The 22,653-nt window shown below is 41.9% G+C and overlaps 1 protein-coding gene across 3 annotated transcripts in view; it reads right to left on the bottom strand.

Annotated features, from left to right (window-relative positions):
• rnf220a (ring finger protein 220a) overlaps nt 1-22,653 on the bottom strand; it is a 159,255-nt gene that overhangs the window by 17,882 nt on the left and 118,720 nt on the right. For 2 of the 3 annotated variants that reach the window (XM_063461928.1, XM_063461931.1), the window contains exons 4-8: nt 15,650-15,701; nt 11,968-12,063; nt 8,494-8,536; nt 5,731-5,855; nt 4,199-4,328 (exon numbers count right to left, since the gene is read on the bottom strand). In XM_063461928.1, coding sequence (XP_063317998.1) covers nt 4,199-4,328; nt 5,731-5,855; nt 8,494-8,536; nt 11,968-12,063; nt 15,650-15,701 — 446 coding nt within the window. The remainder of the gene's footprint in view (nt 1-4,198; nt 4,329-5,730; nt 5,856-8,493; nt 8,537-11,967; nt 12,064-15,649; nt 15,702-22,653) is intronic. The other variant, XM_063461930.1, reaches the window with a different exon arrangement.

The following is a 22,653-nucleotide window of genomic DNA, read 5'->3' as shown; positions in this document are numbered from 1 at the left end:
ACACATGGTCTGGGCTGTGTGAACACACACTGTCCCTGACTCTAGTGTATTCCCTGAGAGTGTACGTGTGGCCTGCTTGCTCTGTATGTGTGCGTTACCGTGCTTCTATCTGTCCCTGTAAGCAGTCTTGGCAGGCCAATCTAATCTGGCCAGGGAAAGGTCAGCCCCACTCTAACTGCCTTTCACTCACATTATTCATCAACGCCCCCTCCCCACTTTCTTTTTTACCCTCTTTGCCTTTTTCTTTCTTTTTCTCCCTCACCTTTTCTTACAATCACTCCTTTTTTATTACCTTTATTTCTTCACTTTCCTCCCCTCTCTTCCATTCCCTTGCTTCTCTTTCACTTTGTCATCCCACAACTCATGTATCACTTGTTTTCTCTCCTGTACTAGCCCTGTTTGCTGAACTATTTCCCCTTTTTCCTACCACACACACAAACACACACACACTCCTACAGGGCCACCCTGTTTTGTCTCATTATCTAACCATCTCCTGAGCGTCGCTGACTCTTTAACATGTAAACTACACATTTTATCCTCCAGGTTACATGCTGCCATGGCAGCAACAAAAGAGGCCCCGAATTTATTAACATATCAGTATAACAAGGCCACAAGTACAGGTCTGAACAGGCAGGGAGGATCAAAGGACTCATCAGGCCTACTGGCAGGGCTGCTCAGCCAAATCATCCCACCTCAGCAACATCCCGTTACCATAGCAATTATCGAGACTCTAAGAAGCAGAAAGAAGGCATGTCAAAGGTCATCACACTATCTTTCTGCCATTTACAGGTCACAGAGAGAGAGAGAGAGTGGGGGGGGAGGACACAGACACAAAGACATGAGACGGTCATCTTTGAAGTCCATTTACAAAGCACAGATTTCTCCTCTTCTCAATCCCTCTGGGCCATCTCATCCTGCAATAATCCCCATCTTTCCCTACTTGTGCTCTCAGAATGGCCCAATATCGAACCTCAGGATCTGTCTGCCTGCCTCCCTGCCTGCCTTTCTAGTCATCCATCTGTGACGGATCAACTATTGTGTTCCAAACTTTGAATACATTTTACAACTTAGTGATGAGGTAAAAAAATAAACAAAAAACCCTCCTGAAAGACAGGAATAAAGAGAAGTGGGACCCACAAATAATAACATGTGGGGGAAACACAGAACATTTCCATGTTGTATTTGAAGGCAATTAAAAGAAACATCTACAGATATTCATGGCATGATTATCTGGGTTGACACCCAATGAAGTCAGAGTCAGTCAACTAATCCCAGCGAGCCAAAAGCTCAGACTTCGGCTGCTCTACACACCAGGTTTTAAAGACTTTTTTCCTTCTCTTGGATCTGTGTGATCTTGGTAAAAGGGGAATCGAATCATGCAAAGCTACTCTCAGTACGCCAAGAATAAATTAAGAAGCTGGATCGGAGATGAGCTGCTGCCCCAAGTGGGGCATCTCGGGGTTCACCAGTGAGGGGACTGGGACATTAGCAGACAGACTGGGGCTACAGAGATGCAGACACTGCATCAGTTCGTCATGATCAAGATCATGCTGAGCGTAAAAGCAAAGCTGACCGGTAGCAGTCAATGTACTGTCACCTATGATCGCCAGCTTTGGTAGTGACTGAAAGAACAAGATCACCGATACAAGTTGCGGAAGCTTCAGAACTTCCTCTGAAAGTTGGCTGGCCTTTCCCTTATAGACAGGGTGAGGAGTTCAGTCGTGAGAGAAGGGCTCCCCCACAATGAAGCCAGCAGTGGTGGTCAGGCATCTGACTTGGATGCCTCCTGTGTGAAGTGTTCCAGGCATGTCCCACCAGTAAGAGGCACAATGGCAGACCCAGAAACCCCTCGGTGTTCCACCAGATAAGCCGGAGGAGGTGGCTGAAGAGATCTGTGCATTTCTGCTTAGGCTGCGGATCCAGTGACCAGGTCCAGATAAGCGTACATGACTAAATGTTACCTGAAGAGACAAGAAAGTCCCCCATCTTTCCTAAAATTTCCATATTGAAATCCTAAATGATGAGGAAGCCAGGCAAAAGAAGATCAAGATCTTCTCAAATTCAGCTTGGAAGTTTTGAAAAAAACAGAACATCTTCAAATACCTCCAACTTTGGAGAAAGAACGGCTATTATAAAACATTAAATAACAGGGAAAATGCATTTCTACTAAACCACACTGATCCCTTACAAGTAAACCTTTTATTGTAAACTGCAAACTTAAAGTCGTACCTTACCCATAAAACAGACAGACAGTCTACTAGACAGATAAAGAAATCCCTGTCTGTGCTATATGGGTCCTTTCAACCTTGCTAAGCTGGTGCGAGACAGAGGGAAGTCTTCCCTCACACTGGGTTGAATCATAAACGGATCTTGTTCGATTTTTTTCTCCCCCTTCCTCCCTCCTTTAAAAGCTCCTGTTCCCTCTGCCTTTCTTCCTTGTGCTCTCAAAGGGAGGAAAGGATGGTGGCACTTCACAGAGGAATAGGCCCTCTCTTCATCTCGCCAGCTGAGGAGGCCCCCCTGCAACATCTCTATAGCCGTTTAGTCAGCCGCTGGCTCTCAAGAGCCCGCTGGACTCAGCAGTGTGTGTTAGAACCACTTTAGAGCTTTCAAGACTAAATCCACCTTCTAAGCTTTCTGCCGAGTGTGTGCGTGTGTTTCAAGTTTCTCTCCCCAGGCCACCTCGGTTATCTGTGTCACATCACAAGGTGCCCTATTAGAGTGTGGCAGAAGGGTCCTGTGTCTGCTCGTTTTAACGACGTGAAAGCGAGATGGACGGATGGAAGGAGCGTCAGGGAGATGGATGGACGGGTAGGGAAACCACCTCCCACCCTGTGAGCTGCACTTTGTCGCGGTTTAGTTGAGACTTCGACATTGATCTGTCTCGTCTCTTCTCTCAGCAAGGGGAGGGAGGCAGGTGAGGCTCAGCGTGTGTGTGTTTAACAATGGATCGAACAGGGAGAGGGGGAGGCCAACGGGCAGCAGGACAGATGAAAGAAGAAGCGGAGCCAAGAGAGTTTGAACGAGCCTCTTAGAAGCAACGGCGAGTCTTTGGATCCACCTGGGCAAATCCCGATGAGTCGTGTTTGTCTTCTTCCTGTTTCACACATAAACACAACTGAAGCCACTATGGGGCATCTATGTGGAACACAACCATCAATCTGTTTTTTCCTCCACTTATCCAGTTTAGGGCTGCAGAGGGGATGGAGCCTATCCCAGCAGTTATAGCCTGAGAGGCGGGGTACACCCTAACCCGTTAGCGCGTTGACGCCATCCAGCCCCACGCACGAGGCGATCGATCCGCAGTAACTCGTTAACGGAGATTTGCCGCGTTAATGCAGTTATGGCGTTAACGTCATTTTAACGAGATTAACACTGACAGCACTAATATTTAGTAAATAAAAGCAATCAATGAAGCGCCTTACACCTATGCTGTGACTGCCTGTGAAAGGCCTCACTCCATAACTTTGTCAACACTTGATCCTTGAAGTATTTTAAAAAATTGTGTGAAAAAGCAGAGAGAAAAAGACATAATTAAGATAAAAAAAACAATTTATGGAAGCAGGAGGAGAGAAAAAAGTGATGGAGAGCTGTAGTGGGAGCACTGAAGGTGTGTGGTGTCACACTCGTACTCCCCAGTGACCAGCGCTCCCATCTAGTTCTATAATTGCATTTCTGGGCGCACACACAGGAGCACAGCACGTTGACCAGCGGGTCAATTGCCCAGCTAAATGTGTTTTCCTTCCCCCTCGCCAAGAGGGCCGTGTAGGGCCGAGCCAAGCTGAACCGGGCTGACCCCGGGCCAGCCTGCGCTGCCACTGGACCGCTGGCAGCATTACAGCTCCCGTGGCTGCATTCACCGCTGAGTCTCTCAGTCTGACAGTGCTTGCGCTGCACATGAGCACAGTGAATGATGGATGAGCAGGGAAACAAAGCTGGAGACAGAGAGGAGAGGACAAACAGTGCTGACCCAAACTGCTGTGACTGGACGCGACCCTGAAATCGTGACGGGTCGTTCAGTCTTCCAGCAAGCGGCTGGCTAGACATCTACATCATGGTGCGGCACACACACACCGCCACCGCTGAACAAACTGCTTATCCAGAGGATGCGCAAACAGCCGGCCTTGAGTGAGTGGAAGTGTGAAATAAGAAACAGTGCTGAATAATGCGAGTTGTGTGTGTGTGTCTGTGTGTGTACCTCTGAAGCCTCCCTCCAGCAAAGCCGTAGCTCTGATCCTCTTCTGTCCCGCCCACTCGTACTCCTCAAAGCCCCGCCCATTTTCTCCATCCATGTCAGCAGAGTCATCGTCGCCTAACGCTCCCTCGCGCTGACGCACAAAAACAGACATGGACACGTTTTAATCACAGATAGTGCTGTGTACAGATCAGTGTGGAACAGCTCAGCACCACTTAGAGACTTCAACAGTACACTACTTCCTCTCTTAAAGTTAAGGGTCAGTGGATAACAGGCCAGATCTCCCCAGCATGCTTTACCTGAGCTGTACCACACAGACCAGATGCTGCTTATCTTTTTTAGACGTTTCCAATGGTTTCCTCCAGCTCTAGCTTTAGCTTAGTCAGCAGATTTGTTTCGTTGTTCCTGTTGTTCAACAACTATGATAATGAATAATTAATCATCAATTCTTTAACCACATCTTCTGGTGCACAGTTACAGACACAGCTGGTACAGTACCGGAATAAACAAAGCATGCTAGTGGAGAGAAAATAAATAAATAAAAGTAATAGTGTCTCTACCTAGTGTAATGGACAGCCATCAGTGAGGTGAGATACAGGAGGAGTAGTGAGTAGTTTTTTTCTCTAGTCTACTCTAGGAAAGAATGTTTAGAATCTACAGGAGAGAAGGAGTGATGTGATCTGTGGCAGGAAAAGATAACACTGCTGAGAATTTAAAGAAAACCAGATTGTCTTTGATTTGATTTCTGTGTTCAAATAAGAGTAACATGTAAGTGCACAGGAGTCAACCACATCATACCAGATAAACTGCTTGTAACAATTGATGCTTGAATACTTATCAGAATTAAAACGTCTAAACATCGTTTCCTGCGGATTTAGATCGTCGCTGTAGTGATAGCCGTGGTTTGCGTGTGAGCACCCAAACTTTTCTGAAGGATCTATTAATAATACTATAAAAAGAAATCCTCTGCAAATCTGAGTAGGATGACTTATAGCTAACACTCATGTAATACAACACAGTGTGTTTCTCGTGCTGTGGTTGGGTCCAGCTGTCCAGACAGCCACGACTAATATCGAGGACTGCACAATTTTGACGTGGCCAGTTGGACCACAGTTAGGGAAAATAAGGCCAGGGCTGCTGGTTAACAGTGGCTGAACTTTCAAAATAAAGAAATTTTGCACTGCTAAAATATTGAAGTATTTGCTTGGACAGGCTAAAAATAAGTTGCCATATTACACACATGTATACCTAGAAGTCCTATCAAAGTAAGGTCTGTTATACTTAAATCACTGGACTGTTTTTCTGAATGCTTTGGTTATTTAGACAGTTAATCCAATATGATGTGACTGCAACACCACCATGTAAAGGAGGTTAAGAGGCAGTAGGGTGGTAGGGGAAGAACAGTTGCTACCGGTTGGTTTCTGCACTACTGGACTGACGTGACATCTACAAGAATTACAGAAGTGATTGGAAGGGAAGGGCTGACAGGCTGTCCGACCAGCAGTAGGCAGGGTTCAGGGCCCAGATTGTACTACCTGGATCAGGCATTGTTCCACATGTCTACTCATCTCCTCCTCGCTCCCAGCCAATGGGGCGCTGCACAGCGGACATACCTGGCCCCCTTCCTCAGGCTTCCTCCTCTTCATCTTCCCTATACGGGCTGGAAAAGCACAGAGAGAGAGAAAAGGAAGGTATATGGTTTAAATTAAGTAAGCTTCCGCAAATGTTTCTGAGGATAACATCACTGTTTTGGGGAGAGATCTCAGGAATTTTGTGTCAGATGATTCTTCACAAGCCTGTATGACAGTTCTTTACAAGCCAACAGGAGTTCCAAAGAAAGCTTGTGTGTCTGCCATGTGTTAATATGTGACACTCTAAATCTCGTTCCTACTCTCTATAGCTATGAGACTTGATTCCATCCTTTTGCTTCCTTCCTTTTCCTGCCCTTCCCTCCTGTCCCTTCTCCCCCCACCTCCCTACCACACACGCACATTTAATTAGAAATTTAACAGAGCAGAACAGCCGTCATTGCACCCTGAGTCTCTGTCGTTTTTTCTTAACTGCAAATGGCGCGCGGGGACATTAATTTTTAGCTGGCTGGGAAAAGAAAGGAAGCCAAGAGGGACTGTGGCGAGGCGTGGAGGGAGAGGAGCGGGACACGAGGCAATACGCCATAACTGCAGGGGAAGAAGATGAGGGAGGGTTAAAATGAGAGACGGCCTCCTCCTCACTATTTCTCCCCTGACGCTAATTGAGAGGAGCATTGTTAAATCGAGAGGGGAAAAGACTGCTAATTAGGTCTGGCAGGGCTCCCTGCCTCCCCCAAACCCCCACCCTTTTGTACCCCACGTGAGAGTGATTCCTGGTTCCACATGAGGGCGAAGGGCACATTCTAAACTAAGCCTTCACTGACACTTGTCATAGACTTGGACTAAAAATAAAAAGAAAGGAGGTGTTTCATGATCTGTATTAAGTTTGGAAACCAAGACGGTAAGCATATTACCGGCCACTGTGTTAGGTACACCTGTTCGACTGCTTGTTAACGCAACTATAGATATTAGCCAATCACATGGCAGCAACTCAATGCATTTAGGCATGTTGACCTGGTCGAACCGATCCGCTAAGTTCAAACTGAGTATCAGGATGAGGAAGAAAGGTGATTTAAGTGATTTTGAACGTGGCAGGGCTGCTGTGATCATTTCAGAAACTGAAATGACTGACCTAAAACTGAACTAATCTGCTGGGCATTTCCAACCATACGGAAACCATTCTGTTAAGAAAACAGTCTGAAAACGAGTAAATATTTAGTGAGCGGAACTTCTCTGGGTGAAAATTCTTTATTGATGCCAGAGATCCGAGGACAGTGGCCAGACTTTGACCCCCTTAGTACTAGAATGTTTCCAGTGCCTTTCTGAATCTATTCTGCAAAGAATTAAGGCATAGAGCTAAAGACTAACGCAAAAGAAAGCCAACCTGCTACAAGGAAGGTGTGCCTAATAAAGTGGCCAGAGACTGTATATCAACAGATACCCTCCATGTTGTTCAAATATGTTCCAAGTATATTATATATACATGTTTACCTAGAATGAAAACAACAGTTGTTGGTAAAAGCTAGCTTACTTTCTAAGTGCTAACAAACCAACCATCAAAGCCAGCTTATCTGGAGAGTTATTCAGCCACACAGTCCCTCAGCAACCATCAATGGTGCTAGCACGAATATTCAGTGACCTTGATGATCCCAGACCCAATAATGTGCCTGAAATTTCCCACTAATATATTCATTAGTATACTAATGTGCTTAAATTTTAATGGCTAACCCAAAAAGATAATCGGTTTTATAAAACCGGAATCACTGCTCAGTGGAACAGTAGGACATTCTGAAACGCTTTTTCCATTTTAGCGATGATGTAATGCATTTCATTTTAAACAATGTATATATATTTAACTTGTGTTTTGCAAACAGATTAAGGACATATGTAACTAGTTACATGGCTCAGAAAGCACCGGTTGCAAGCTTTGAAAAAAAATCTCTGAAATGACTTTTTTTCGTCTTTGAGAATTCCATAAAATTCCCTCAGAGCAGTATTAAGTTGCATTTAACAGCCTTCTGGGAATGTAGCGGTAAACATAAAAAGCCCAAAGTGACGCTTTTAAGAGCTGAAAAGAGCTTCTCCCATAGGGACAAGATGCATTTGGCATATTAAAAGAAAGAAGGCATTCTGTAGTACATTTATCAAGACACCGAGTGGACGCGTTTAACACAAAGAGCCCACGGAAAATTCCTAATGCAAAAAGCATCCCAATAAAATCCCCGGATGCCAGTTCTGGAACACCTCTAGTCTTGGCAGTGAAAGAAAAAAACTTGAGCTAATTAAAATACACAAAAATATCACAAGTTCCTTTAAATGAAAGAACACACCTGCCATAAGTGATTAAACAACAGGTAATTGATGATATCACACAGCACAGCAGAGAACAGCTCTTCTCATGTTACACTGCTACAGTAACACACGTCATCATTTATTTATGATCACTTACTTTCATTTTCATTTCATCACTCATTTCTGTATTAACTTTTTTATTCAGCTGTGTGACTTTACAGCTATGAGATCAATTTTTACTTTATTTGACACTCATCAATAACATCCACGTAAATCAGTATGATTGCTCAGGACCAATAAGAAGTCCGAGCACTGTAATTAAGTCCCAATAAGAGCATTCACGTCAAGTATATCAATCCAGGGTTATATTACATATATAGTTAGAAATATTGAATCACTAAAGAGTTGTGTACATACCATTCAATCTCGTTTGCCTGTTTGCCCGAACTCGTAAAAATGTCTGCAAGCAGAGAGGGGGAAAAAAAGACAGAGCAAACATTCATTAGATGATGAGGAAACATTATAATATGCTTACAAGCACTAATATAACTGCTTATAATGGGATTGCTTTGGATGCTGAGAGCACTGTAAACAATCCTACGTACTTCTCTCTTGTTTTCCACTTCCTCCATGTCTGCTAGCTTTCTGCTAGCTCCGTGTACAGCCGCTAAAACTCTGTCTGCGAGGTGCCACACGGAGCCTCCACACACCGAACATCAGTGCAAACTAAGCGCTCTGTCTACATATTCACACGGATGGAAAAGGATTGAAAGTGGCGCCCGTTTCGGCAAATATTGCTCATGTTCGACGCCATGTTGGCTTGTTTTGATCATGTGACCGCGCTGGAAACGGAAGTCGGGAAACGTCACCCGTCGTTTCGCATCTCGGCCGCTAGGGGGAAGCAACGAGATTCATTACGCTTCACCCATTGAGAAAGTTGGTGATTTACATGCAGGCCAAGCACAGGCAGCTGCTTTTCTTTATATAGGCTGCTAGAAAAGAGTGAGACAAGTGTGAAGATAGTGTTTGAGAGTTTTTAAAGTCTGGAGTTAGTGAAACTTAGGGGCATTAATGTTAGCAAATGTAATTAAATTGTCAAAAGTAACAACTTGGTCTCCTGACTGCCTCAGGGCACTATATTTGATATTTATTATATTATCAGAGTGCTAATACTGATGCATTGGCAGGTGATGTTAACAGTTTTATTGCTTGAGTCACTGCAAGGTGTGTTGGAGTTTACTTCAGCACAAAGCAGGCAACCCTTTCTTTTCAACAAAAAACAAAAACAAGGTTGAGAAGCATGTGAACTTTTATCATTATATAAATTTACATTTTTATATATATTTTTTTATAATATACACATTTTTATAACATGCAAACTCAAATAACGGAACTGTATCTCCCTTTTGTATGTGAAGGCAACATCTAAAAGTATTTAAGGCACTTGAGTGAATAAACTTGAGTGAATAAACTCGGTTACTGCCATCAATGGGAGAAATGATAAATCTTACATTTATCTGAGTGAACCTGAAACATTTGAGGTCCTAGCTGGGTCATGTTGCCTCTAGTAAATTCTTTGCTCCATTAAAGATAATAGTCTTAGCAATAAAAGTACAGCATTGTGAAATTAAATAAGTGATGATTTCTCTATCAAGTCTACTTCAGTCTCCTGCAGAATGTCTGGCTCAGGTCTGCTGGGATTCAAACCCACATGGCCTGCATGTCTTTAACTGTATGCTGACTAAAGCACTCGCAGTTATGGATACCCTCTCTTTGACAGGACAGCAGTGAACAGGCAGAGGTTCAGTCCTCACCGACAGCCCGTACTCTGTCAGCGGGAGTCATCAAGCAGCCAGGCCTTCACCTTCTTCTCGCTGCTTCTCTCCCCTCCCCGCCAACACTTGAGTTATAGGCCTACTTGCGGCGCATCGCCTCTGCTACCGTATCATTATGATACACTCAGCCAATGCTGCAGATAGGTCAGGTTTTTAGAAGAAGCGGAGAGGCAGAGTGAGTCCACCTGACAGGCAGAGAGGAGGTGGCAAAGTCTGCCATTATGCTTTATTTTCAGGGTGCTAAAAAGAGTCACCATTGACTTAATCATTTGTATAATATAAGGTGATTTCAGCAGTTTCACTTAATGAGAAAATCTCCTTTATTGCTATAAGGTCTTTATGAGCTGTGTCATCCTGAACGTATGGATGTTACGTCTGCATGGACTTAATAGTTCTTATTTTATGGTGTCGGGGGGGAAGCCCACTTAACCCTGAGATACATCATGGCTGGAGGAATTACTCGAACAAACTTTGATGAATTTAAGAGATAAAAGCAGTCATGGTGACATTTGAGATTTAAGTAGATTGGCCTGTTAGTCAACTTAACTGCTGAGGAGGCATAAAAACCCAAATCTGCCATAATGTTCAGCTGTACTGTGATATGTCATAGTTACAGAAATTCACTTGATTTGCTGGATTGTTAATAAAGACAAAAAAAAGGCTGAGAAAGTGGTTTGCTTTTTTTTGTCTACAATTAATTCTAACATCAATGAAAGTATAGAATTAGAGTGTGGAGGTGGGGCAAACCCTGATGGGTTGTCTTATTCAGGTCTAAGGTCCTTAATTATTTATTTATGTATTTTTTAAGCAGTAAATTGTCACAGTGGGTCAGCTGCACTGTTAACCAGTCATCACAGAGTCTACTGGGTCCGGTGGTCCTATAGAAGTCGATGTCAGAAAGGAGCATTAGTCTGCTTATAATAACTCATTATATATATAAATGAAAAATAATTTTTGTGCAATTTTGGGCACTCATACATGAACTATTAGAGCCTGACCAGTAAAGGATTTTTAAGAGTGATAGCGATACCAATATCCCATATTCCCATAAAAGCTGATATTTTTTTCCAACACACAAAGCATGAGATAGAATCGCCTAACATGTTTCATATATTGTTGTTTATTTATTTATTTTTTTATGTATTTATCCGCACTCTCCTGGAGTCTGCTTGGATCAGCTGGTTGTCGTGTCAGCTGGTTCACTCTCTGGTGGACAAACTCTCTGGTGCAATCTCAACTACTTTTTTTCATTTCTAAATGCTGATACCGATCAGCTGCTGATAAATCGGAAAATTATTAACATCATCAAATACATGAAAAAAAAATAGTCAGACTTTAAGTTTCAAAGATCTGATCATCTAAGCTTTCATAAAGCTTCGTTTGCAAAATATTGTCTAAAAATGTTTGTGATATTCTTTCTATTTACTTTTTAATTGCACATAACGAGATCATCACAGATCATGCAACAATTCGGCTAGTGCTTGAAAGTAGCACGCGTTTGTGGATCTGTATGGAGCAAATGTAACATGATCCATCTGCACACACTTTTAATCTGTATAATGAAATAAATGTCACAAATACTTTAGACATACACAGGAAAGATTTTTGAGAAAGATTTTTTCAAAGAAAAAAAGTTTAATATTTAGCGAGCTTGTGTTCAAATTGCTTGGTATTTGTGTTTATACTGAAACACTCCTTTGTAACTGAAATGAAACATTTTTTTCGCGTACATCATGTACCTCTATTTTGATACGAATTTCCCTCCATATATTAGCCTACAGCCTTGATGCTGTACAATGATATGGAGCTGATAAGCTGTAACAAACACATCTACATGTCACACATTCATATGTGTGACAGGATGCATTACACTTGAACAAAGCCAAAAGAACAAAAATTATAGCAAAAAACTTGATATCCTAAATTAATAGCAATCAGGAAACTCTGATGACTCTCTCAAGCTGCCCTTGTTTGTGTGTGTGCGTGTGCGTGTGTGTGTGTGTGTGTGTGTGTGTGTGTGTGTGTGTGTGTGTGTGTGTGCCCATGTGTGTGTGACCTGGTATCTGTCGGAGTGGTGCGCATCCTCTGACGACAGGGGCGAGACCACAGGAGACTCTCCCTCACGCTTGATGTGCACCGACAGCAGCATGGACTAGAAAGACACAGAGGAATAAAAAAGTCTTTTCTATGCAGATGATCTTGCTACGTTACTGCCTCTGGGACCATAAGCGCCATGAGCACCGAACTTGTCCTTGGTTGACAGCTGCTGCATGGGAATAATCGATAAACACAAGAGTAATGCTGTTCCACGATAAATTCAGACCTCAGCATATAAAGTATATAATTTCACTGTTGTAGAGCTAACACTCAAGCATGCCGCCACCTAGACCTTAACTTGGGGTGAAGTGAATTTATTTGAGTGGTTGTGAGCTCTGGGCAATTTATGCCAACACTCTGAAATTGGAGTTGACATGACAATCAGAATATAAAAAGTGGAAGAAGTTCATTAGCAGAAGCATTTAAAATGAAATCACTGATCTAACCTGAATATTCAGCTGAGGTTAAAGCAGTCAGTGTGGCTGGCAAATTGAGCTGAAAGTGTCAGTTCCAGTGACAGAAAGCAGTTCAAGTGTATAAACTGAAGTCAATTAAAAGTAGAGGCAATGAAATAATTTGTAGGAGAACAGAAGGAGGTGAAGTTTCATAGGTGTGAGACCTGAAAAGACCTGAAGCATCAGCAGGTACGCAAAGACGCTTTTGTCTCGATGAAAGCAGATAAAGTGCAGATGTAGCACAGCCTGACTCAATTTAATGTGCTCAGTTCAAAACTACTACTGCTGACTGTGAAACAGTGAAGAAATCAAAGTAGAACCCATTGAATGAAATAAACAAAAGTAAAACATATTACATTCTGAAATTCATGTCACTATTGCAACACATCTGTTAGACAGGAAAAGGAAAAGAAGCCAGAGTGAATCTTTACCCTTGGAAAATTTCAAGAGTGTTATTGCCACAGATGCTGAGAGCGACATGTCATTGATGACGACTGTAACCTGCCTGACTTTGTCTATAAAATCCCTTCCACTGATTAGAGTTAATGTTTATGGGACGTTAAGAGGAGTTAGGGAAGAATGAGAGATTGGAAAGAGAAGATCGGGAGAAGGGGGGAAGGCGAGGGAAGGGTAAATATCCGAAAAGGAGGAGTTTAACTGTCTGACATTACGGGACGCTGCCTGTCCATAAATCTGTCCCACAACACTTTGCTCACATGCTCTCTCTTTCCCTCGAATAGACACACACACATAAAACAATATCCTCTTCTAACCCACTCTGTGGCAAAAAGAGTCCAGGGAATTCCACTGAGGAATGAGGAACAGGAAGGTAAAAGAAAGATGTGGAAAAGAGTGAATGGTAGAAGGGGGAAAAAAGCAATATCACTTTTTTACAAGGCTTAGCTCTGACAGAGTCGTAGCTCTGTGTGTGTGTGTGTACTTGTTTTTTCATAGCTGCCTTATTTTACAAGGCAGCTATGAAATATTTGTATTTACAGTCGTCTCCTATTAATCAAGTGGAAAGGGGCAGAGCAGAGGCTTAAGTGCTTGACAGCAGTAATCTAATAATAATATGTGAGAAATGACCAACCTCCAGTGCTGCCACAGTAAATTGGACATTATGCATGGTGCTTTTATGCTTGTGTGTGTGTGTGTGCGTGTGTGTTTGTGGTCTTTTCTCCTTTTATCCAGGTTTTAAAAGGTCAGGAATCATTTACCTGAGGGCCTTCTGGGAATATGCTTAAGTTTTATCATTACAATGTGACATTTAACGGTATTCTATACAGAAATTATGAATGAAGATCTCCCTGAAAATCTGGTCTTTTAAACCAACCAATTAAATCAACACGTGAAAAAAAAGGTCTGTTCCTAACAAAAGTTGTGCTTAAGGCTACAATTAGGTGAGTCACTGGAAATGTCAGAATCTCAGAAACATGCATTGTGTAAATGATAACATATTTATTTATTTGTTTGGGAAAATGACTTAAATTTGCTCAAATGCACACTGGGTGGTGCGGCATCTCACATATTTATGTCCGGTCCTACACATATCTCACATTTCCCCCCTCACTTTAGCTTAGCAAGTGGGCACAGTACCACATGAGTAGATGTGTCGGGGTTAATCTCCGGTTTAACACAGCTGGGTGATGCATACCAAGCTGGGGACGACAACAACAGGCCCGTGTGCTTCAGACTGGCCTTCTCCATTCTCCATGGCCTGCAGCTGAATACTAAACAACATCAGTGCGATGCGCAGTCACGGCTGGAAGAGAAGGCCAGCACTCACCCCTCAACCCGGCATTGTCTGCCTCTCTCAAGTACAAGCCCACCCACAGTGCTGCGAGCACTGCTCTAAGCCCGGGTCAGCACCCAAAGGTGTAAGGGAATGAAAGCGAATAACCCGAATTGTATATTCTTTTGCAATCCAAGTGCACATCTTCCTGCAGTGGCCTATAAGACTTTGACCTGGTATTTAGTCAGAGGCTAAAACAAATGTGGAGATAATGAAGGAACTTGATGACTTTAGGGATCTTTAGGGAACACAGATCCAGAATACACCGCAGACCGACATAAATGATATACTAGAGCACCAAACGCCTGTTAAAATAACGATGAAGGATGAATTAATATATCCTATTTTTATAAACTGTTTACACCCTGTTAATAGGAGAGTTCACATTATAAAGATCTGGAAACCGATATTTCAGCAGTACATTGGACACTGGCTTATACGGACAGGGTGAATACAGTAATCCACTATAATTTGTTTAATGCAAACCTGCGTAACCCCTGCCAACCCACAACAATGAACACAGTGCCACAATCAGGCAATTTGGATGATTTCTCCAATATGAGAAACAATTTATTTCCTTTTCTTCTCCTACATATGGTACAGTCATGGTAGATGGCCGCCCCTCCATGAGCCTGGTTCTGCTGGAGGGTTCTTCCTGTTAAAATGGAGTTTTTCCTTCTCACTATCGCCAAGTGCTTACTCAGAGGGAGTCGTCTGATTGCTGGTACTTTCCCTGTATTATTGTAGCATCTTTACCTTACAATGTAAAGCACCTTGAGGGTACTGTTGTTGTGATATGGTGCTATTTAAGTAAAATTGAATTGAGCTGAACTGTATAGTCATTACAGCGCTCACATGTTGTGAGTAGAGTTGGAGTATTATATTGGGTCTTTTGACAATACGAGATGTCAGAAGTCTTTTAAAAGAGGCCTCAGCCAGATGAAGACACAGAAACAGTAAGAAAAGGCTTCCTGATGGGATCATGAATTTGTCTTCCTGCAGTTTGAGCTCTTCTGTCTTTTTTTTCTGCTTGCATTCTCTCTCTGTCTCTCTAATTGGAACAATCACAGTACAGTGCCTCCTGGCCCTGCTGCCCGTTAGACAAGGGAGACTGGCAGTGGTTTGTATAAGATGTAAGACAGTCCAGCTGATTTCCCCTTAGTGCAGCAGAGAGGAACAGAGACTGAGTAACAACTCTGGTAGCTGGATGGTAAAGAAAGTATGCTGCATTACTGAAAAGTAGGTATAATACTTTGAAATCTAACCTAGTCTAATCCTGCATCTTCCTCTTGTTTTTAGCTTACATGAATATGTATCTGTTTCTATCTAAATAAAATTTATTATCTCCTAGACACAGTACACAATGTTGCTTTATACACTGAGCGTGGGCTCACCTTGGGGGTTCCTGGAGTGGCCGCTCCATCCTTGGGTGACGGGTTCTTACTGCTGCAGAGAAAGAAGAGAAAAAGGAAATCAGTGAGATCACATGACGTACTGTGATCCTGAGCGGATTCTGGTTACGTGCCACTGACTCCTTGCACACGCTAACACACAACTAATATCTGTGAATTTCACCTGTGACTCACTTGCAAATCAGTTTATCAGACTCTTGATAATGTTTTTATTCACTTTCATCCATCACTCTTCTATTCTCATCGACCCTTTATGATGACTTATAAATGCAGCAGCGCACTCAGTTCACTTGGCTGCTTTCTCTCATCATGTTCATACACAGAAGCAGGCAATAAGATGATTAACAGTGGTTTGACTTGTCAGCAAATAAATATTATAAGGACAAAGGTGCCCAAAGCTGGGGTTAGTTGCATACAAAATAAATGCTTTTATTCTTCAAATACAGACACATTATTTTATTTTGATCCTCCATTTCCCCCCCTCACATTTACGGACCCCTCTGCTCTCAATTGATTTTTCTCGTTTTGTTTGTTATTACCCACTTTTTCTTCTCTTCTTCCCCTGCCTCGTTGTCTACCTTCCCCATCATTCTCGCCCATCTGCTGCCTCTGCCATCCTGTGTCTCTCAGACTTTCACCCAAACACAGAGATAAATTTCTCCGAGCTTCACAAATCCTTGCGACAAGCCTGACATTGACGAAGCGAGACAGGGTTGTCATGTTTGCTTTGAGACCCTGTTAGCTCACCAGACCCTCTTGGACACACACACACACACACACACACACACACACACACACACACACACACACACACACACACACACACACACACAAACAAACAGAGTCAAACAGACGGTGGCAGACCACAAAGGGAAGGGAGCCTAAAACTGAATTGAGCACAACCTCTAATCTGACAGCATGCCCTGGTAGACAAGGGATTTCCTTTTTCAATGGATGGATGGGTGGGTAATAAGAATAAGAAGCCTTATTTATATGTCACTTATCTGAAGGAAGAATTTACAAAGTGATGCACAAGGAGGAGTAAGAGCAAGACAAGGGCAATATAAGAGCGGTGAAATATAATGCAGAGCTGCACAGAGGAAGCAAGGAGTGGGAGGGTGATGGACATGTCAAAGTGCAATGGAAGTATTTGTTCCTATAAAGGACATGTGAAGCAGGGTGTAGTTCTTTTTTATATATATCTTAAAAAATGATTCTGTGCACAGCATCACTCGGTGTATCACTGTCAGTGTATCTAAAGAGGCACCTGGCTAACTTTACGCATAAAGCCTGGTTTATGTGTAAACCACATTTCATTTTTCAATCAAATTAAAACAAGATTCCTTTAATTATATTGATCCGACACACATAAAAAAGTGTGTTTCAGCCTGCTTTCTGTGGTTACCAGGAGCCTGTAGAGCCCTCAGCTCTTTTGCTCTTTCTTGATGAGATTATGGCCTCAGTTGGGTGTTTCAAGTCATAGTGAATACAACGTTATGTTGTGATGTTTTGTAAATGTAAAAAAAGTCCTAAAACATATTCCATCAGGTGATCGACAAGCCTCTAGTCTATAATTGTGCAGTTACTCCTGGTTTCTCAGCCAGATCACATCCAATGACACCAAAAATGGTACTCATATTAAGGCTTTAGGAACAGAATGCTGCTAAACAATTGGTGATGCCTCAGAGGCCATTTCCATCTTCTTCATACAGTCTATGCTTCAACAGAGCTCTTCGTGGGAGGCTTATGTGATTGGAAACATTTGCATCCTTGAGTTCCCTAACTAATCAGCAGGGCTATCTGTATCTGCTCCTTTATGCAAGCAGGAACAGGATGAGCAATGTCAGACCTTCACAGGTTGTGATTCATGTATAAAAGCATGTGGAGGCCATACAAACCAAGGAATATCACTTTGAGTTGCTGAAATTAAATTTCAGCAGACTCAGTTTTTCTCTTAGATTTTTGGGGTGTCGTTCTCTGTAGGTTGATCATTTTCAACTCCATCAAATAATGTGGCATCCTCTGGTTCCCGGCACATTATCCAGTCCATATCAGTATAGATAGATATATCCATCCTGATTTTTTCCCATTGAGATCTGATGAGTCTTCCCAGTTGTTTTTTTTAGCAGTGTATATAATTAAACTAAAATACAACAATGCAAGGATTTGAACTTGAAATGTACTCCAATTTACTTTGAAATATTTGTGCTATAAAATGTCACAAAAAAAGAAATAGGGTTAGTGAGTAGTTACTAAACACATACTAGTTATTAGTTGTTGTTTTCACTCATGTTTGATTATTTTTGTTCTGAGATGACTTAGTTGCATACCTAGAAAGTACGCCTGTGTCTCGGTGTGCAGGATGGGTGTTTGCTTATGTATATATTGTATGTTTCTGTTGATGGTGAATCTGTATGTGGAAACCTGCCATTACCTGTGGATGTGCATATGCACCTGCATGTTGTTTTGCAACTGTGTGTGTAACCACAGAACAGCAGGCCACACCTCCGCCAACAAAGAGAATAAACATGGGTGACACAGTCAAGCTGCCCTGTAATGCAGGGGAATCTGCCAACACCCCACCACCAGCACACTCACAAACACACACCTTTCTTACCCCCTTTTCTATCTTTGTCTCTGTCATCTCTCTCTCCTTCTCCCTCTATCGCTCTTTTATTCATTACCTGGAACCTCTGCAGAGGCATCAACAATAACAGCCAACTCTACCTGCTTGTTGACAGTGTCAAACAGCGACAAGAGAAGGAGGGAGACAGAGAGAGGGGAAGAGAGCGAGAGAGGACAGCAGTTGCATGCCTGCCACGATGGGAGAAAATTGCCACGGTGACAGAGGGGGTGATAGAGAGATGAAAGAGGAGTTGGGGTAGGTGGGGGGGATGAAATGTGAGGTGAGAGAAATGTGGTGAGAGAGAACGAGCGGGCAACATAAAGAGAGACATCGTGCGAGGGAAAGATGAAAGGAGACAGAAAACTAGAGAAAGGAAGAGAGGGAGTGATGGGAGAGTTGGTGTGCTGCCGCTTCTTCTCAGCGCTTCGCACACATCTGCGTGCCCAGTTCTATGAATTTTTGATAGCGAGGGTTATAGGGCTGGAAATTCCAGCTGGCTGCCATGTCAAAGCGAGGAGAAGAGTGAGGAAATGAGCAGCAAAGCAAAGTGAAACAAACACACCAGGCAAGTAGGAAAAAGGAGGCAAGGATGAATGACAGATGCGATTTAAAATGTGTTGCTAATGAGGCATGTGTAGGAGCGGTAAGGGCATGTCGGTGCCTCACACAAATAGTTTTTATAGCTCTTTGTAGTGGTGGGTAGATTGATCCAAATATATATAAATATTATCAGTGCATGTAAATAATATCAACGCTGACCGATACTAGTACAATAGTATCGATACCAATGCTGGTATTGGTATGAGAGTCATACCAGCACGAGAGGATTGATATTGTGTTTATAGCCTGTAAGTTTAATATTTAGTCCAAACAATGGTGATAAATCAGTTTTCAGGGTTTTTTGGGAAATGAAACGATATACTCAACCCTGTATTTTAAAAAACAACAGATGCTGACACAAAGTCCTTTAGAGACAGGCACATTTACATTGCAGTTCTTTAAAAAAACAGAAAAAAACAACAGTTTCAAAATGCATGAAAAGCTGAAAGGCGTGTTTTGTTTTGTTAACAAATTATTGTGGAAATTAAAACTCGCAGTGATTTAGTGATCATTAAAATGTGTTCAGAAATTACAAATTAATGAGTCTTGTCACACTGCTCTTCCCTGTATAAGCTGACTTATGGTTAAATATATTGGTATCGGTAATATTGGCCCGATACTTACTTGGTATCAGATCAATATCAAAATTTGCAGGTCAAAAGTAACATTTTGTCATTTACCATCCACAATAAAGTAAAACTAGAATAGAATAGAATAGAATAGAATAAACCTTTATTATCCCACAGATGAGAAATTTCGGTGTTACAGAGCTCTTACAGCAAGGGAAAATTAAATATAAAAGCAAGACAGAAGGTGGTCCTATAAACATAAGCAGCCGAATTGTGTATATAGGTAACAATGTACAGAATGTGTATAGAAAAATTTAAAAATTGTAGGGAGATATGTATAAAATGTACAGGGTTATGTATCAAATCTAGAAAAAGCTGTGGAAATTTGATCATCCATTAATTTTAAAAACATTCTAATTATTACATTTTTAGTTCATCACCATTTTTAACAGGGTCTAAAAAGTTGCTTTCTGTGTAGACGGTTTGTCTTTGTGAATTTTATGTTATGCAAAGGTACAAATAATAACCATTACATACAGTAATATTTAAGTTACTATTGTTATTTATTTTGCAATAATTTCTTGTGCTGAAGCTCTTTTGACAAAGATTAAAGGGACACTTCACTTCAAGAACTCTGGAGGCTGTTACACCTTCCTGAGTAAATATTTTAGAGATAAAGCTAGAAAAAGAAATCCAGGCGTTCAATGCTGTTCATACAGCAACTCAAAAGTGTCTTATTTAAGTCCCTTGCACCCTAGTAAACACAGTCAATTTACACTTGAAGGTCATCTTATTGCTCTGCATGTAAGTAAGTAACTCTGGCAAAGGAGTAATGTGAATTGCTTGGCACATTTGTTTGCAGAATTTTACTAAGGACTGGGTGTGACTTTAATGTTTGGCTTTCTGGTTGCTTTTGCCTGCCTGCCAAAGCACTTTATAAATCTGCTTTATAAAAACTACTATTAAAATAAAGCTTATTTGAATTATTATTATTATTATTATTATTATTATTATTATTATTATTATTATTATTATAACTACTATTATATTCAGCTTTGGAGGTGCTCCAGATCTGAATCTGGATTTTTTTTAATGAAAGATTGTAAGAAACAAGGCAAGATTTGGAATTAACTATTTACTTATACATAGTTTGAGATAAGAAAATCACTGTCAAGTTTTCAACAAAATATATGAAACTATTCAGATCCAGATATCCTTCCAGAGACTTAATAATTTGTGTATGCAATAGTGGGGATTTCCAGCTGTGTCACAGATATGCAATCTCAGACTGCTGTAATTGTTTAAAGTATCCCTTGATCTCACTACGCAACTACTGTGGAGTATTTCACATTACTCAGACTATAAGTATCAACACCAGGATTGTATATTTATCCGATTTTTAGTGCCAGCAGTGCCTGTTCAATTTGGTTTGAACAGTAATTTGATGGAATTCAATTAACTAAAACTGCCCACTCACCTCCATCCTGGTTAAATCTGCATCGGTTGGACACAGTGCTACTGAATTGTAGTGACGGCCTCACACCTCCTCTCCCAACCAGAGGGGGCAAAGAGAGAGAACCAGCTAAAGATGAATAAGTCGTTTCTTGGTGGATGGAGATGGAGGGAAGAATGGAAGAATGTAGGGATGGCACTAAACTCAAGATACTGATTGCTTTTGCCTTTTTGTGTCATCTGGTGGAGAGGTGGGGGCTTGAGTGGAGGCAAATTGATTATAGAGGTGGAGGGAGAAGAAGAGGAGCAGAGGTGAGGAGGGGGGCGATGGGGTATGTAGATTACTTTGCCTGCCCCAAGCCACCCGACATGTACAGGGCATGATAGATTTCCATTTGCCAAACTCTATGTGTGTGTGTGTGTGTGTGTGTGTGTGTGTGTGTGTGTGTGTGTGCGTGCGTGTGATTTCAATGCCTAAACATGAAAAGCCATGTCCTATGAACAAGTGACAGAGCTCGCAGTCAGAAGAGAGGACACGGACTGACAGTTGTAATCAAACACTTGTACATTTACATGTAGCAAGAGCAACTAGGACAGAAGGGCAAAACAAGTAGAAACACATGCTTCTTAAACACACACACAGACACACACACACCTTCGTTTCCATACCCACAGTTCTTTCATTCAGCAAGCGCTGCTCGTCATTAAAGGCACATTTACCACAAATTGGACCAAATTCCCACTGTCACTTCCAATAATGGCAGCTCCCATGCAGAGAGCCAGAGAGAAGGAGACACGGTGGGTGGGTGTGCCATTTAGAATAGGGGGTTAGTTTTGTGATATAATGCACACAACCCTTTCAGTTTTATCTCCTGTTCACATTTCTTTAGATCACTCACAGATACAGAGGAAGTGCTTTTCACAAAATATCTTCAACATCTCCATTCTTGCTTCTTCTTATTCCCTTTTTTTTGTGGTGTACGTATGGATCTAATGGCAAGTAGGCAAATCAGCCAGCTGTGACATTAGCCACCATCCCTTCTCAGGCCGGGATGATGCTATTTCCTTAAATAACTGTGTATGTGTGTGAGAGAGAGACAGAGAGTGGACATCGGAACTAGGCTTCCCAGGGCTAGCATCCCACACTGCCAGAGGGAAGGACAAACTACTAACCTTTATTAATTATTAAAACACACACAGACACCTTGCCATATTACTAGATGATGCATGGCTCCCACGTTTCCCCAGAGCTCCCAGCCACATCTCCTGGCTTTCTGGATGACAACTGAACCAATTCTATCCACGGATTAAAGCCTTGAGATGTGGCTGATAGCTTGGAAAATAAAACAAGATTTGGCTATTTGTCCAATAATGCCTGGCTGACGCTCAGTTTGATAATTTCCTCCAATCTTTTCCATACATATATATTCTTCATAATTATACATTTACATTTTTTTTTCTATTATTTGTTTGATTCGGGGTTTTTTTTGGTAGGGAATCCATCTCTGTCCATCGGTTTCTCCTGCACAGTCCTATTTTCCATACATCTTACCCTCCATACATCTGCCCCTCCCTGAGCCTGGTTCTGTTGGAGGTTTCTTCCTGTTAAAAGGCAGTTTTTACTTCCAGCTGTCATGCTTACTCAACGGGGGTTGTTCGATTGTTGGGGTTTTCTCTGTATTATCGTTGGGTTACAATATAAAGCTCATGGAGGCAAGTCCTGTTGTGATTTGGAGCTA

Source organism: Pelmatolapia mariae, linkage group LG18 (assembly GCF_036321145.2).
Source record: "Pelmatolapia mariae isolate MD_Pm_ZW linkage group LG18, Pm_UMD_F_2, whole genome shotgun sequence".
NCBI classification, from domain to species: domain Eukaryota; kingdom Metazoa; phylum Chordata; class Actinopteri; order Cichliformes; family Cichlidae; genus Pelmatolapia; species Pelmatolapia mariae.
Note: the sequence above shows the minus strand (reverse complement) of the source record. Positions and strands in the feature narration are given on the sequence as shown.